At 31.5% G+C, this 17770-nt stretch overlaps 1 protein-coding gene across 1 annotated transcript in view; it reads right to left on the bottom strand.

Moving 5' to 3' along the window:
- LOC139489003 (calcium uniporter protein, mitochondrial-like) overlaps positions 1-17770 on the bottom strand; it is a 52031-nt gene that overhangs the window by 8295 nt on the left and 25966 nt on the right. The window contains exon 4 of the mRNA XM_071275023.1: positions 1500-1607. Within this exon, the coding sequence (XP_071131124.1) occupies positions 1500-1607 (108 nt within the window). The remainder of the gene's footprint in view (positions 1-1499; positions 1608-17770) is intronic.

Below are 17770 nucleotides of genomic sequence, written 5' to 3'. Positions count from 1 at the left end.
AGCTCTATATTATAGTGATACTAACCTACACTAGGTGGCACTACCTGGTACTTTTGATCATTGATGAAGCTCTATATTATAGTGATACTAACCTACACTAGGTTGCACTACCTGGTACTTTTGATCATAGATGAAGCTCTATATTATAGTGATACTAACCTACACTAGGTGGCACTACCTGGTACTTTTGATCGTTGATGAAGCTCTATATTATAGTAATACTAACCTACACTAGGTGGCACTACCTGGTACTTTTGATCATAGATGAAGCTCTATATTATAGTGATACTAACCTACACTAGGTGGCACTACCTGGTACTTTTGATCATTGATGAAGCTCTATATTATAGTGATACTAACCTACACTAGGTTGCACTACCTGGTACTTTTGATCATAGATGAAGCTCTATATTATAGTGATACTAACCTACACTAGGTGGCACTACCTGGTACTTTTGATCATTGATGAAGCTCTATATTATAGTGATACTAACCTACACTAGGTGGCACTACCTGGTACTTTTGATCGTTGATAAAGCTCTATATTATAGTGATACTAACCTACACTAGGTGGCACTACCTGGTACTTTTGATCATTGATGAAGCTCTATATTATAGTGATACTAACCTACACTAGGTGGCACTACCTGGTACTTTTGATCGTTGATAAAGCTCTATATTATAGTGATACTAACCTACACTAGGTGGCACTACCTGGTACTTTTGATCGTTGATGAAGCTCTATATTATAGTGATACTAACCTACACTAGGTGGCACTACCTGGTACTTTTGATCATTGATGAAGCTCTATATTATAGTGATACTAACCTACACTAGGTGGCACTACCTGGTACTTTTGATCGTTGATGAAGCTCTATATTATAGTGATACTAACCTACACTAGGTGGCACTACCTGGTACTTTTGATCGTTAATGAAGCTCTATATTATAGTAATACTAACCTACACTAGGTGGCACTACCTGGTACTTTTGATCGTTGATAAAGCTCTATATTATAGTGATACTAACCTACACTAGGTGGCACTACCTGGTACTTTTGATCATAGATGAAGCTCTATATTATAGTAATACTAACCTACACTAGGTGGCACTACCTGGTACTTTTGATCATAGATGAAGCTCTATATTATAGTGATACTAACCTACACTAGGTGGCACTACCTGGTACTTTTGATCGTTGATGAAGCTCTATATTAAAGTGATACTAACCTACACTAGGTGGCACTACCTGGTACTTTTGATCATAGATGAAGCTCTATATTATAGTGATACTAACCTACAGTAGGTGGCACTACCTGGTACTTTTGATCATAGATGAAGCTCTATATTATAGTGATACTAACCTACACTAGGTGGCACTACCTGGTACTTTTGATCGTTGATGAAGCTCTATATTATAGTGATTCTAACCTACACTAGGTGGCACTACCTGGTACTTTTGATCGTAGATGAAGCTCTATATTATAGTGATACTAACCTACACTAGGTGGCACTACCTGGTACTTTTGATCGTTGAGGACCAGCTGGAAACTGTTATATCTCAGCAGTGTATCTATAGTGGTTGACTGGGCAACTCTTGCTCCTTCTGAAAATAGAAAAGATAACAATGCTAATTATGACTGACTAAAATACACTGTAGTCACTATATTGAATTAAGGTGGTACCTAAGACTACAGGGAGATAACTCTGTAAAATCAGCTAAACGTTTTAATTGCGTTGTGTTGTTAAGGGAATATTAAGCTTCTCGATGATCAAAATTAGTGTTTGTCAAACTGCTATAAAACCAGTGTAATTTTTCTGATAAATTGGTTGGTTCAATTTTTTTTAAATTTTTATATTTTTGTCAAAGGGTCAAAGTAAATATTTTGTCAAAATTTTATGAAAATTAAACGAGCCAAATAAATTTTAGTCAAGGTGTTGGGTACCACCTTAAATAACTGTCAAGCCTTAAATCATAACTGGTCTACTAAGTTGCAAATATAAATTCAAACAAGAATGAGTCCATAGTACATGAATGCCCCATCAGCACTACCATTTTCTATGTTCAGTGGACCGTCGAAATGGAGTAAAATCCCTAATTTGGCATTAAAATTAGAAAGATCATATCACAGGGTACATGTGTACTAAATTTCAAGTTGATTGGACTTCAACTTCATCAAAAACTATCTGACCAAAAATTTTAACCTGAAGCAGGACAGATAAACAGACGAATGAATGGACCCACAGAGCAGAAAACATAATGCCCATAAATGAGGCATAAAAAAGAGTAAAAGCTGTTATAGATCAGTACAAAATTACAAAACACATTCAAAATATTATCAAACACTCATTGACTTGGGACAGGTGCATGGTAAAATTAAGATCTGCCAGAAACAGTTTTATAGAAGTTTGTTTACCCATCTATTCAGAGCAGGAGAGAAAATTGCCTACAAACATTAGAGAGGAAATATTAGCACTGACTGCTTGATTGATTAGATGATTGATAAATGCCACTTTTAGCACTTTTGGCTTTTATAATAAAATATATTTTGGCCAGGCTTTATTGATGTAACACATCAGAAAGTAAACTGCAATTGTCCAATTACATTATTCAGTGTCAACCAAACTTTCTTATTTTAGTACACTTGTTTTACTTTTTTTAAAGGATGCAAACATGCCCTACTGATAAGGCTTATTAATTTCATACATTTCTATTGATAAGTTGTCTTCCATCTTAAAATAGAATTCACCTCACAACAGGCTAACAACATTATGGAAACCTTACCCAATAGGGAATAGTTTTATTTGTATAGATAACCTTAGGTTTAACAAACTCTTAATTTTATTTTATAAAATTTAGCATTTAGCAAGCTGTAAAACAAGATCATGAAGTTTATTTTTGGGAAATAATTTTTTTAGTGTTTGCAGCTGTCAGTATTTTTAGTAGAGGGGTAAAATAGTTTTGATGTGGGATAAAAGGTGGAAATAATCAGGGAAAAAAGTGGGAAGTGGCAATAATTATACAATAAAACATGATTCGGAAATGAGCACCCCAATATTCATCCATCAATTTTTTTGAAGGAACTATTTTCTTGGCTTCTTGGGTTCCCTACAATAATGAAATTCAGTACCCAACATAAAATTAGTATTGATCTAGCCAAATCGAAATCATATTAACCTTAAAATAGTGAGTTTAAAGCCCCTGCAAACAAATTTATCCCCAGAGAAAATACTTCCACATTTTGACCACTTTTGCATAATTAAATGTAATCTTAACACAACCTAACACAGTAGTTCAGAGATTATCTGAAATCAATTGTTTCATCACTTAATTAAACATTAGACAAAAAAGTACAACCCAAAGGCATGCAAACCCACAATGTTTAAGTTCTTATCATCACTAATATGTCAGACAGAACTAGTTATCTTGTTTGATTTATTTTCTAACCTAACCATTATTTTGTTTGATCCCAATGGTATATAAGCAAGAAACTAACAAATGAAACTGACATCAAAACAAACCCAAGAGATGTGACATGGAAATTGACGTGATAATACCAAAGTTTCTGAAAATTGCATCATCCCAAAGAAACAAATGTACCAAACTAATTCAAATCTGCTTCTTCCAGTTTGTATTTTGTGATTAAACAATTTTACAGAGGTTAAGTTTGGCTTTTATTAAATAAATTGTATTATTCTCTTATTTCCTTTTGTGATATTATGCTATTGTTTCAGAAAAAGGGAGGTTTGGCTCCATTAAAACGTTTAATCCCGCTGCAAATGTTTGCACCTGTCCTAAGTCAGGAATTTGAGTACAGTAGTTGTCGTTTGTTTATGTAATTTTACGTGTTTCTCATTTCTGTTTTTTTTTTTTTTTTTTATATAGATTAGACCGTTGGTTTTACACTAGTAATTTTGGGGCCCTTTATAGCTTGTTATTCGGTGTGAGTCAAGGCTCCATGTTGAAGGCCGTACATTGACCTATAATGGTTTAACTTTTTTTTAAATTGTTATTTGGATGGAGAGTTGTCTCATTGGCACTCTCACACATCTTCCTATATCTATTTTTAGTTATTTTTGCTTTAAAAATTTCTAATGTCCATAGGAATTTTGGATGATTAACTTTTTTAATAAATTTCTTTCTCACATAATTCGTAAACCCAGACTTCAGTGAAACATATACTTAAAAGTTCATAATTTGTTTAGGTAACATATTAGTATGATTATAGCAAATCAAAGGTGGACTGAAATCAATTGCTTCATCACTTTATTGAATATCATAGTCAACCGAACCATACATCCCAGTCATGTAAACCACCAATGGAAAAGTTCTTATCTTCACTAATATGTCAGAGAGAAATATTTATCTTGTTAGATTTATTTTCTAACCAAATCATTACTTTAATTGTTTTTATAGACCAATGGTATATATTTAATCATCACTAAATTAAACATTTTCACCCCAAAAAAGTATACAACTCAAAGTAATTTTTATATATATTCAATTCTTATCATCACATTATGTCAGACAGAACTCTAAGGTTGTTTGATTAAATATCTAACCCTGGTCCATTACTTTGTTTACAATCCCAATGGAAGCAAGAAATGTACAAATGAAATTGACATGATTGAAACAAGCCTCACAGTTGTGACATGGAAATTGACAAAATTATAATAAGATTTTATAAAATTACATCATCACAAAGAAAACAAACTGCAACAAGAGTACAAAACTAATAGACCACTTTCGAGTTCATCCGTCACCGTAAAAAACTTGTCAATTAAGAGCGCCTTTGTGACGTCATTTACCAGATAGAGGGGGTCGCCTGTATCCCTGCACTATCAACGTTCATCAAGCGTCTGAGTGATTGTCATTGTGCAGGATAAACTAGAAATATTTTTTGTTTCGTAGGTACTTTAGTATTATAATTTTCCAACCACTCGCTCAACATTGGAATGGAAGTGACGATGCCCCTAAACGCACGAATGATGTTCACTAAAACCAGAGTTTTTGACGGAAATGCATCAAACTCGAAAGTTGTCTATTCAAATCTGCTTCTAACAATTTGTATTTGGGATTGAAAATTTTACCATGGTTAAATTTGGCTTTTATTAAATATGCAGTTCATTTTAGGCATTTATGTAGAAACAAGCCTCATAGTTTTAATTGACATGGAAATTCACAAATCATGTTAAGATTTCTGGAAATTACATCATCAAGAAGAAAACTTAAACTGCAACAAGAGTACAAAACTAATTTAAAATCTGCTTCTTCCAATTTGTATCTGGATATGGAAAGGTTAAATTTGGTTTTAATTAGTTCAATTGAAATATTAACTTAGCAGGTCTAAAATTTGTAGTACATGTGTAATCAAATTTTTCAGCAATACATCTGAAAATCAATTATGTCAGAAAGCATGAGCTATGAAATATTGATAGGTTATTTAAGGCCAAGCTCCTTCTCAAGATATTTAATTTGTTAAAAATGTGGGGAAAAGGCTGACTCAGACATTTCGAAGTACAGTACATATACCAAATGGCTTGTATTTGCTATATAGGGTCTTTGCATCAGAAATAACCACATTTATTCTAAAACCAGTTGTTGTCATTTATAATACAGGTTAAATATTCTCATATATTTTTATGTTAGAAAGATACTAAACCCCTAACAGGTGGGATTGTACTTGATTTTCATATGATGAAGACATAACCTTTCAATAAGTTAATTGAGGTCTGGAGCTGGCAATATGTCAGTAATTGCTAGTGGTCCTTCGTTTATTTATGTATCATTGTTATTTTACTTAAATTTCTTTTGCTACCTGTCTGAACATCAGACTCTTGACTTCTTTTAAAGGGGCACTAAATAAGCTGTCAAATTCAGGTTCACAGAAATTGCTCAAATTCTTAAATTATATATTTGATTTATAACCATGTGAAACATTTATCCAAATTATGAAAAGTCTAAAATAAACAATTTACAGAGCATCATAGCTTGATAATATGTAGCTTCATTTCGTGTGTATTTTAGTCTTGACTGACCATCGAGTGACCTCCAGAAACCTCAAATAATCATATAAGTGATATAAACATAAATATAGATATAAATGTGTTTACATTTCTTTCCTTAATAACCAAAAACACACTATTCATGTATTATCCATCCCTATTGAAGTTGAATTATTCACTTGCAAGTGAATAATTCATCATTAATGTTACTTAGCTTAATTTGATATAAAATTGAACCATACTGGCTTTTGAAAACCTAGCTAGTACATGCCCCTTAAAACTGAGTTTTACTGTGCATATTGCTGTGTGTTTATTTTTTCTTATTTGGCTAGAGGGTTGAGATCTCATGAAACATGTTTAACCTCACAGCATTTTTGCACATGTATCGAGTCAGGAGCCTTTGGACTTTGTTAGTCTTTGTTTTATTTTTTATTCTAGTTCATTTATATATATTTTGGACTTTAGTAAGACTTCCATTATCACTGAACTAAGTACACATTTTTGTTAAGTGGCACGCAGATCAAGGCTCCAGGTGTGGGATTTTCTCGTTGTGTTAAAGACCCATTGGTGGCCTTTAGCTATATCTTACTCTTTGGTCGGGTTGTTGTCTATTGACACATTCCAAATTTCCATTCTCAATTTTGTTAGGCCATTTTTCAGTGACCTCAGTTTACCTCATTTTAAAAAATAGAATTCTAAAAATGCCGCTCTCTATTTATATTCATATCAATTTTGTAAGCTACCTAAGCTTTTTTCCAAAACACAAGTTATCAATAAAAACAGAATTCCCTAATGAAGCAATATTCAACCTACTCAGGATGCATGATTACGTAGATGGAAAACAACCCATTTGATGATTTCTATATTGTTTGACGAATCAGCACTAATGCATCCTTAATCATATTCTTTGATTTTGCAAGTTGTCACCAAAGTAATAATTCCCATAATGCATTTTATCAATTGGTTTTTTGCCGAGATTTGTGTCATAATAATAAAGTTACTTCTAAGTTGATATATATTCTCATAGACCTTCTAAAAAGCTTTTATATTGACAAGCAATGTTCTGTTCAGGGGATAATTTGCAACTTGTTTTTACTGAATAGTTTTATATTACATTAAAAGAAAGACTATTATTGTCAATATTGCATTTTTTTATTAAGTAAAGATTTACTAAAACATATATATATATCAATTGGATAGGCTGGTCAACCAAAATCTAACTAAGATGTGAAAATAAACAAAATAATGTTGCAATGAACCATAAAAAATTAGGTCACTGTCAGACCGACATGTTCACCTTATTATCATTCTGTGCATACCCAAAATATCCTATCAACTCAGAGAAACAGACCTTAACACAAAACTTAACTTCCCTGTTTCCATTCTCAATTCTAACAAGAGGCTCTCAAGAGCCTGAATCGCTCACCTGAATTTTTTTGGTTTAATCTCTCATCAATGATTATTTTGGCTTTTCAATTTATTTAAATGTTCTTTGAATCGTCCTATTTTCTTCAAAAGCAAAAAAAAATCATTTTCTCCTATGTTCTATTTTAGCCATAGGAGCTATGTTTCTTGACATACAAGGAAATGAAATATAAAATTTATACTAGATACTCTGAAACTCATTTAGCCTAAGTTTGGCTGAAATTGATACAGCAGTTTCATAAGAGAAGATTTTTTAAAGTAAGTCAACATGATGAACAAATTGTGAAAAAAGTCTTTAAAGGGCAATAACTCCTAAAGAGGTCAATTGACAATTTTGGTCAAATTGACTTATTTGTAGATCTTACTTTGCTGATCATATTTGCTGTTTACAGTTTATCTTTATCTATAATAATATTCAAGATAATGACCAAAAACTGCAAAATTTCCTTAAAATTACCAATTAAGTGGCAGCAACCCAACAATTGGATGTTTGATTCATCTGAAAATTTCAGGGCTGATAGATATTGACCTAATGAACATTTTTACTCCATGTCAGATTTGCTCTTAATGCTTTCGTTTTTGAGATATAAGCCAAAAAATGCATTTGACCCCTATGTTCTATTTTAAGTAACGGCGGCCATGTTTTTTGACGGATCAAAAATCAAAGCACACACTTTGTGCAGGATAATCTAAGGAACAACCATGCTAAGTTTTAACCAAATCCATTCAGTAGTTTCAGAGGAGAAGATTTTTTAAAGTTAGCAAATATGATGAACAAATTGTGAAAAATTGTCATTAAAGGACAATAACCCCTTAAGGGGTCAATTGACAATTTTGGTCATATTAACTTATTTGTAGATCTTACTTTGCTGATCTTTTTTGCTGTTTACAGTTTATCTTTATCTATAATAATATTCAAGATAATGACCAAAAACTGCAAAATTTCCTTAAAATTACCAATTAAGTGGCAGCAACCCAACAATGGTTTGTTTGATTCATCTGAAAATTTCAGGGCTGATAGATCTTGACCTAATGAACATTTTTACCCCATGTCAGATTTGCTCTAAATGCTTTCGTTTTTGAGATATAAGCCAAAAACTGCATTTGACCCCTATGTTCTATTTTAAGTAACGGCGGCCATGTTTTTTGACGGATCAAAAATCGAAGCGCACATTTTGTGCAGGATATACTAAGGAACAATCATGTTAAGTTTCATTCAAATCCATTCAGTAGTTTCAGAGGAGAAGATGTTTGAAAAATTGTTAACGACGACAGACGACGACGACGACGTCGACGACGACGACGACGACGGACGCCAAGTGATGAGAAAAGCTCACATGGCCTTTTAGGCCAGGTGAGCTAATAAAATAGAACACTCACGTGACGGTTCGTGGGACAACCAAAATAAGGTCAAGGTCAGATAATCCTACCAGCCAGACATTTACACCTTACAACCATTCCATGTACCAACTAGGGTTGACCTTTTGCTTAAAGTATCAAAGAAGCAAATCAATCAAACCATGAAAATGTAACATTGACCAATGCAATGAGCCATGAAAAAAAGGTCAAGGTCAGATGAATCCTGCCAGACAGCAATACACACCTTACAACTATTCCCATGAACCAAATTAAATAGAGTTGACCTTTTGCTTACAATATCAAAGAATCAAATCAGACTCTGAAAACTTAAAATTAACATTGACCAATGAACCATGAAAATGAGGTCAAGGTCAAATGAGTCATTATGATAGTAAATTTAAGCTATCTTTTATCTTTCAAAAGTGAAGATGGAAAAAAAAATGTTTATAGTGATTTTATCAGTTAGGCCATCATTGCTACATACTGCACAGTCTAAAATTACTTGTAGTCATGCCTTATAATCAATTGTGTTAGAATATGAATTAAACATTACAGACAAAGAAATATGAATCAGACAAAAACAATAAGTATAACAAGTCACCTGACAAAAAATAATTCTCTTGTCAAATATCATTTCCTGAAAGTGGCGTAAAAAATAATGATTTTATCGCCAGACGATCGTGAATCTCCTATATGAAGTCATAAAAGGCTTCATTTCACCAAAACAAATTCAAAATCATCAATTTAACAGCTCTAGTAACTTAAATAACTCACTATAATATAGATTGACAAAATTCTATTAAAGTATATAGATTTCTCATCAAGACTGCAGTTAAACGACAAACATAGGGTGAAAATGAAAACGAAATTTACACTTCATTAAATATTTCATGGATAACTTTCAGCTATTGATGAAAAACGAGGATTTATATGGGGAACAAATGAGAAATTTGTCTGATAAAGTTCTTTTATTTAGTAAACTTATAGACGCACTAAGAATACACTCAAAAGCTTAGAGATGCATGCTTTTTCTATTGAAGTTGATTTATAATCTGTAAATTCAGAAAGTGCATTTATTATTGACATTATGTTGAAAAATGGACAAAAATGTGAGATTTATGATAACAGGAAATGTAGCATCCAAATAAAATAGGTATTTTTTTTATTTTTTAACACCTTTACATACCAGTGTCCCAATTTTTCACAAATAATGAAAACATCGCAAAATTTCTGACTTTCAATATAAAATGGGGATAAATGATTCAAGCTTTCTCTCAAATTTCAAATTAAATAAATTATAACAAAATCAACTTAACATTTACATTTCTTTGACAAGAGCTAACTTCTGAATTTCATAAGTAAATTATTTTTATATACCTGGGTATATTGTCATAATTTTGAAACATCAAAACAATCCCACTACAAAGGTTACTAAAAGAGAAATACATGAATAAATGAGGGGGGATAGGAGGGGTCTTGATCCCGAAATCCCGGACTTGAAAAAACGAAATCCCGAGGTCCCGAATTTAAATAAAGCAAATCCCGACATCCCGAAATCCAAAAAAAAGGATTCCCGGATCCCGAAAGGGTCAATCCCGAAATCCCGAGCTTAAAAACACCTGATCCCGGAGTCCCGATAAAGGTCCTATCCCCCCTCATAAATTGAATATAACACAAGTTTATTTCCCAAAATTGTGACATTCTTTATGTGCCTGACTCCGCAAACCAATGCATTTAATTCAATGGTTTTCATTGGCTCATGTCTGTGATATTTGTTTTTTTTTAGTAAATTGATTTGTTATAAATTAAACTAAGGATTCTTTAAGCTTGCATTGTTTCACATTTTTCAGGTCACTGGCCTTTTATTGATGACTGATACAGTGCATTTGTACTAGCCGTTCTCATTACAGTGACCTTTATAGTATGATTGCTTATATCCATGTCATGTGAACTCTGGTGAATTCATCATCCTTATTAACAAAACAATCATACCATATCTCCTTAATTTTATATCATACAATAATGGAATTCTGTTTTCTTGTTAGTACAAAGAAACCATAAATTCTCATGGTATATGAGTTATATATTTATATATGTGTTGATATGGGAATTTCAATTAGCTCTATACTAAATGAAGGAACATCAGAGACCTTGGTTATAAAGTTGTTTCATTAACATCCTTTACAGTGCTTATCCAGTGACCTTTGGGGTATCACAATAGCAATGGCCAAAACAGTTTACCAAATTGCAGTTAGATTTCTTCTCCAACTAACTGATCAACTGGTAAAATGTTTTAGCAGATTGCTCAAGTGAAATGTTGTTAGTATGAAGTGAGTGCTGTAAAATCAAAAGTAATACTTACCATCCAGATCCAGTTGGTTGATATCTTTGTCATTTGTTTCAAACACAAAAATGACTTACTATAGTATGAGTCACTGAATAAGAAGGTCTAATTTTGACATGGAAACTTCTATCATAAATAGATTTTATAAATAAATAGTTGAAAACATTGTTTTGTAAGTCTATAATTTATAGCTCCGTTTTCCAACAACAAGTTAGTGCATAATTGTAATTTGGATTTTTTTTCTAAAGCAATTACTTATCTGCTACCATTAAAGGGAAATAATTTACATTACTGAAAATCGGCAAAATGTTGTCACAATTTTTGTCTGACAAATATCAACTTTCCTCATTTAATTTGTTTGTAACATTACTTTTATGATTATTAAACTTTTATCCTCTGTTTTGAAAAGAATCAATGAAATTTATTTTTAAGATAATTAAAATTTTGAAAAAAATTGTAGGCAAAATCAGAAGCCAGGTATCATAATTTTTTAGTCTACAATAACTCAATAAAAATTATTTCCCTTTAATGCCAGCAGATCAGTAATTTGTATAGAAAATATTATACGAGTCATAATTACACAATAACTTTGTCTTAGAAGACAAAGCTATAAAATATACATCTACAAAACAATGGTTTGAACTATTTATTTATAAAATCTATTTATGATAGAAGTTTCCATGTCAAAATTAGACCTTCTTATTCAGTGACTCATACTATAGTAAGTCATTTTTGTGTTTGAAACAATTGACAAAGATATCAACTAACTGGATCTGGATGGTAAATATTACTTTTGATTTCACAGCACTCACTTCATACTAACAACATTTCACTTGAGCAATCTGCTAAAACATTTTACCAGTTGATCAGTTAGTTGGAGAAGAAATCTAACTGCAATTTGGTAAACTGTTTTGGCCATTGCTATTGTGATACCCCAAAGGTCACTGGATAAGCACAGTAATATGTTTTCTACTTAAACATGTGAAAATGTTGTACAAAAAATCATTAATCAATAAGAAAATTAAACACAAAACTTAGCAGTTTAAATATGGCATACGCCAAAAGCACGTACAACTAAATCACAACTATGAAAATAATCAAAGGTCAATAAATTCAGGGGCGGATCCAGCCATTTTAAAAAGGGGGGGTTCCCAACCCAGAGTAAAGGGATCCGCCAATGATAAATTGCCATGTGACTAGAATAAGATTTAACTGTGTGGTATTTTTCAATAAATAATTAAATGCAAACCACAAAGCTGCAAACTATTCTAAGACTAGTGATAAATCTAACATCTTCAATCTAACTCTTTTAACATTAATACTGTATGTACTTTGCATTTCTTTATAAATTGTAGCTCAGCTACTAATTAATATATACAAAAGAATGTCAAATAAAAAATTCATATTTTATTATAAATCAGTAATGTTACTACTGGGTTAGTATAGAAATAATAAGAACTCTCATTCTGATGTCCGATATTTTTATCTGTATGCAGATTTTCCTGAAATCACAATAGTTAACATGTATTGATGTCCATTCCTCAAAAGACAAACTAATAAATGTAAGCAATAACTTCTGAATTTACAGTAATTTTCATTAGGGATGAATTCTTTTATCATACCATGAAGAATGGTTAAAAAAAATCCATAATATAAGAATAAACAGATTTGGTATAACAGCGTAGTTCAAATTTTCTTTAAAACAATTAAAGGTCCAGGACAATTTGAAATTTGAAATTTAAATGTTTTCCATAAGAAATCAATGGTTGTGTATAAAGCATTGCAGGGTTAAGAGTGATAGTGAAATTACAAATCTAAAGTCCTAGCATGGATCCTGGAACCCACCCACACTAATTTGAACCCCTTTTACAATTGCCAATGATAACACTATGTAATCAAAAACAGACCAAGAAAGAATAAGGATGTTAACATGATTTCATGTACAGCTTGGCAACTTTGAAATAATACATGTAGATTCTTAGGGTACAAAAAAGTCATTGTACATGTAGTAATTATTATATCTAATTAGTGATGTACTGTACAGCTCATCAAACTATGGGTTAGAGGTTAAAGTCTTAATGAGAAAACCTGAGGTAATGAGATAATTAAACATGCTGCATTAATTATGTTAATGATTCACTAAGCTTGTCACATTCATGACAATGAAGAATGTACGATTGAAGCACAACTTTTCCTAAAGGTTTCATGGAATTTTTTTATTTCTATGTCTGTAAAAAACTCATTAAAGATCCCATGCTGTAATTGATGTTTTTTGTTTGTTTCTGTTTCTGTTTGTACAAGTGCAGCTGTTGTAAAGGATTTAAATTGAACAAGTTTTTATTTTTTTTCATTTTCATTTAACTTCCTCCCCCCCCCCCCCCCCCAAAAAAAAAATAAAATAACAAAATAACAGCCTTACAATCAATCGTTAAAAAAGTTTCTTTAAATATGTATGGCTTGTGAGGCCTAAGACTTAACAGAAAATTTCATTGGCTTAAGACATGTTTGGCTAGTGATTCATAGTGAAGATTGCAAAATTGTCAAATAATATTACCCGGTACATGGTGGAGGACCCAGCTAATTATTAAAGCTCAGTGTATTATAGTATCACTGGTGGGCCCGATACTGCTGAACCTTTTCAAAGGACTGATTTCGCTTCTGTTAATCTGTTTTAGTGGGATTCATGTCTTAGTTAATCTTTTTAAGTATTCTATGGTTTGTTGTCTCTCCTATTTCTTTTTGTGATTGTGTTGTTTATTTGTACTTCAATTTTGGTTTTTGGTTCCCTTGTATTTTCTCCAACATAATCTTACTTTTACCAAAAAGTCATTAGGTTTTCACTTTTATTGGCATTGCTATAAAAGAGTCTATTATATGTTTATACTATTTGGACTTCTAGATGTGAGCTCTTTAGATTATTGATGCCTTAGTTCAACTTTTTTTTTTATAAAAGGCTCTTTTTTGGAAGTATATAGAATTGAGTAGTGTTCTCCCATAAGCAATTAGATATAGTGATGACAATTTTATGTTTCATATTTGATTTTCTATAAATTTCTTTTTAAACAATTTATCTTAACCCCCTGGTGACATTTTATACTAGAGCAGCACTATTCCAAGATTCGTAAATAAAACTAATGAGTAGTTGAAAGTATCTCTCACGTTGATTTCTCAATTAGACAAAAACATCTCCACTTACGTTAATTTGATCTTAATATCTCACTGAAAAAAACTCTCTGTGATTTTCTACATGAAGGCTCTAATAACAAATATAACACATTTAACAGGGATTGTAAAAGCTTCAAAATGTGCTTAATCAGCAGAAAGAGAAAATAGGTAGATTGTGAATTATACAGTTGATTTTTCATAGAAATTTACACATGACAGGACTAACGAAGAATGTTGCATTTAAAATATCACAGAGGTCAATACAATGAAACATTTTTTCTCATATAAAAACAAAATCTACAAGCTTGAAAAAAGTAACATTTCAATGTGTCTGTTGTAAAAATAAAAAAAATAACACAAAATTTTCATATTTGATTGTAAAGAATTTTTGTTGTTAAAAGATGCTTCACATCTATAGTATCCATTTTGGTTTCATTTTGTTATTTGGTTATTAGATCAAAAATTTTAAAGACATACCGGTAGTTCAAATTAAAATGTGTTCATCTTAGATGTCAAATTTGGCCTGACCAAAATTGAACTATCCCACATTAAAAGGTTAGAAACATGTTTGAAATGACTAGGATCCATTTTACTACCTAAGGTCGGTAGTTCTCTAGCTTCTCCACCAATATAAACTGACTGCCACTAAATAGCACAATAATGTTGAAAGTGGTGTTAAACAACAATCAATCAATCAATCAATATTTCATGTATATTGTCACTCAACTTATTGCCAAAGATACCATAGATCCAAAGGATGTCATTAACAATAATTTAAGGGATCACATTTCTGTTGCCATGATGTATTTCTACTTCCCTAATTATAATATGCCCTTTAGTATTGCCATCCCTTGCTAAATGACATTTATTCCCATACCAGGTTTTAACAGGTTTATTGTTATTGCATAAAAAGTTTCCCTAGATTTGTTGCAACCCAATTTATTGCCAAAGATATCATAAGTCTAAAAGGTGGCATTATAATAAGTGTGCAAAGAAACTGACTATATATAAACTCTTAGTTTCTTCATACATAAATATTAATACCAACATCTACCATGAAAATCAAATTAACTTTATGTTACAATTTCTCCTGAATAGAAATAGATCATTGTTCTCCCGTAATAAACACTTCTGTCCTAATGAGACTGGTTCCGTAGCGGAATCAAGATTGGCTACTTTAGGTAAGAGACCAGAATTTGATTACTGTTTTCGTAGGCTTGTCACACTCCCTGTTATAGGTTTACAAAGAAGATTTTATCTTCTATTGTTAAAGCCATCTATCACCATCTAGGAAGAAATCAGTAGAATTGTTAAGATGAAGAAAAGATGATAAAGCCTGGATCAATTTGATTAACGGGTTTTTTAGTATTAGGAAGTCATGAAGATTATGTATGATAAACTACTAGCTAAAAGACTGTAACATTGGTTCAATTTAAAATGTAATTCAACAAAATTGGCTCATTTCTTCTCCAGTAAAATTTCAAATATAACTTTATAATATAAGATTTGCTAAATCTATATTTGCATGAAACATTTGATCTCATTGATAAACTAAGTGGCTCTTTAGCTGGAAGTCAAAATAGGACCTTCATCCTTGATCATATTAAGCACACAACTCCCTATAGCTTCACCCCAAAATGGCAGGTGCCCCCAACTTCAATCCTAATTGCCTAGGATTGTCTGCTTTCCAGCCGAAGGTCATGGCTCTTTCTGTGCATTTGGCTTCCTCCATCAATATAAACTTATCGCAACAAAAAAACACAATAGTGCTGAAAATGGGTTTCCAGAACAACAAAAAATTAATCAATCCCTTTAACTTCAAAACAACTAAGAATCTGTTTGGAGGGAGTTTTTGCTGAATTTCAAACCATAGTTTAACTTTCATTATCAGAGTATTATGATTTTTATGTGGATAGTTGTCTCTTCAATAATCAACCTCTCCATTATTTCATATCAAGGTTATTTAATTTAGTTTCACTCTATCTAGAGGGAAAAATAGCTTTTTAAACCATATACTTTTTCATAAATCCAGTGTAAAGAGTTGCATGTTATACAGAAATGGTTTAAACAACCAGAATTTCAAACCGGACTGCTTAAATTTTCTCCTAACAAACTACATTTTGTAAAATTACTACTGAAATTACTCCTTTCAACCAAATATCTGCCATGTAATTGGATTTTTATTTTACTAAATAAGGTTTCTATACTATTCTCGATCAAACTTCAATTTCCCTGTAAGAAATTGTGCACTTTCCATGTAATTAAATTCAAGTAATTTCAAATTAGATTTATCAAAATGACTTTCATTTCAATTTGTAAGTCGTCATGTAAGGATTATAGAATGTTTTCAGACATCCTTAGATTTGTTAGTGTAGTATACTGATGAAGCTTTTAAACCATATCTTTGCTTTTAGAGCTTCAAAAATCAGCACATTGATGAATTGATAAATCTTATTAAGTATAAGTTAATCTCTTTTCAAAAACTTTATCAAAATTGTCTCCCTTTGCATGGGTTGTCTTTTTCACATACTTTTCCTTTAGGTATACAACCACTTATTGATGGCCCCATTGCTTTCTATGTTTCTCTGAAAAATTTAACATACCTTCAATTGCATATTAGATTGCACTAAAGTTTGAAAGTATATATAAAATAGGTATTTCTGATCAGAATTACATGTCAAATTTGCCCTCCAATTACAATTGATATGTTATTCTTTTCATTATTCGCAAGAAACTTTCAATAAGGGTTCAATATTGATCCCAAGTCTCTATATATTACAGCATTCATTTGATAACAAAATTATCCAAATATTTTACTTGGTGACAAAGTTACAGCTATGTTTTAAATATGTACTACTTTCTTGTATGTTCTTTCTAGTCAGACAGAGTTAATGATTTTATACCTTTAGGAAAATTATCCTGAACAGGCATGAAATATTTGCCACTGGATGTTATGCAACAATCAATCAATCAATTAAACCTTTAGGAAAGGTTGTTATATCTAGCGCAAATGATAGAAATTATCAGGAAAAAAATATTTATAGTCTTTTATTTTTGATCTTCAATGCTCTTTAACGTTCGTTCCTTATTTGGCCTTTTTAACCTTTCTGATTCGAGCCTCTCTGATGAGTCTTTTGATGATGAAATGTGCATCCTGCACATTTTCAAAATTTCCATCCTGGTATCTATGATGAGTTTATTTAATTGATATAGATATATTTATACATCAGAATTTACTTTATTTAAGGAATGACTGTAATATTTTTTCTGTCTATGAAGAAATAACATTAAAAATTTAGTGCACACTGAATAACGCGCGTAGCAGGTTATTTAACAGTGTGCACCACATTTTTTATGTTATTTCGAATAGACAGAAAAAATATTACAGTCATTTCTTATAATTTAATTCTAAATTCCATTTTAAACCGTAGAAAACCATGAAAAAACGTTGATGACGTCACGGTCACAAG

This window comes from Mytilus edulis, chromosome 9 (assembly GCF_963676685.1).
Source record: "Mytilus edulis chromosome 9, xbMytEdul2.2, whole genome shotgun sequence".
Classification (NCBI taxonomy): Eukaryota; Metazoa; Mollusca; class Bivalvia; order Mytilida; family Mytilidae; genus Mytilus; species Mytilus edulis.
The sequence above is the reverse complement of the archived record's forward strand: the minus strand, read 5'-3'. Positions and strand labels throughout refer to the sequence as shown.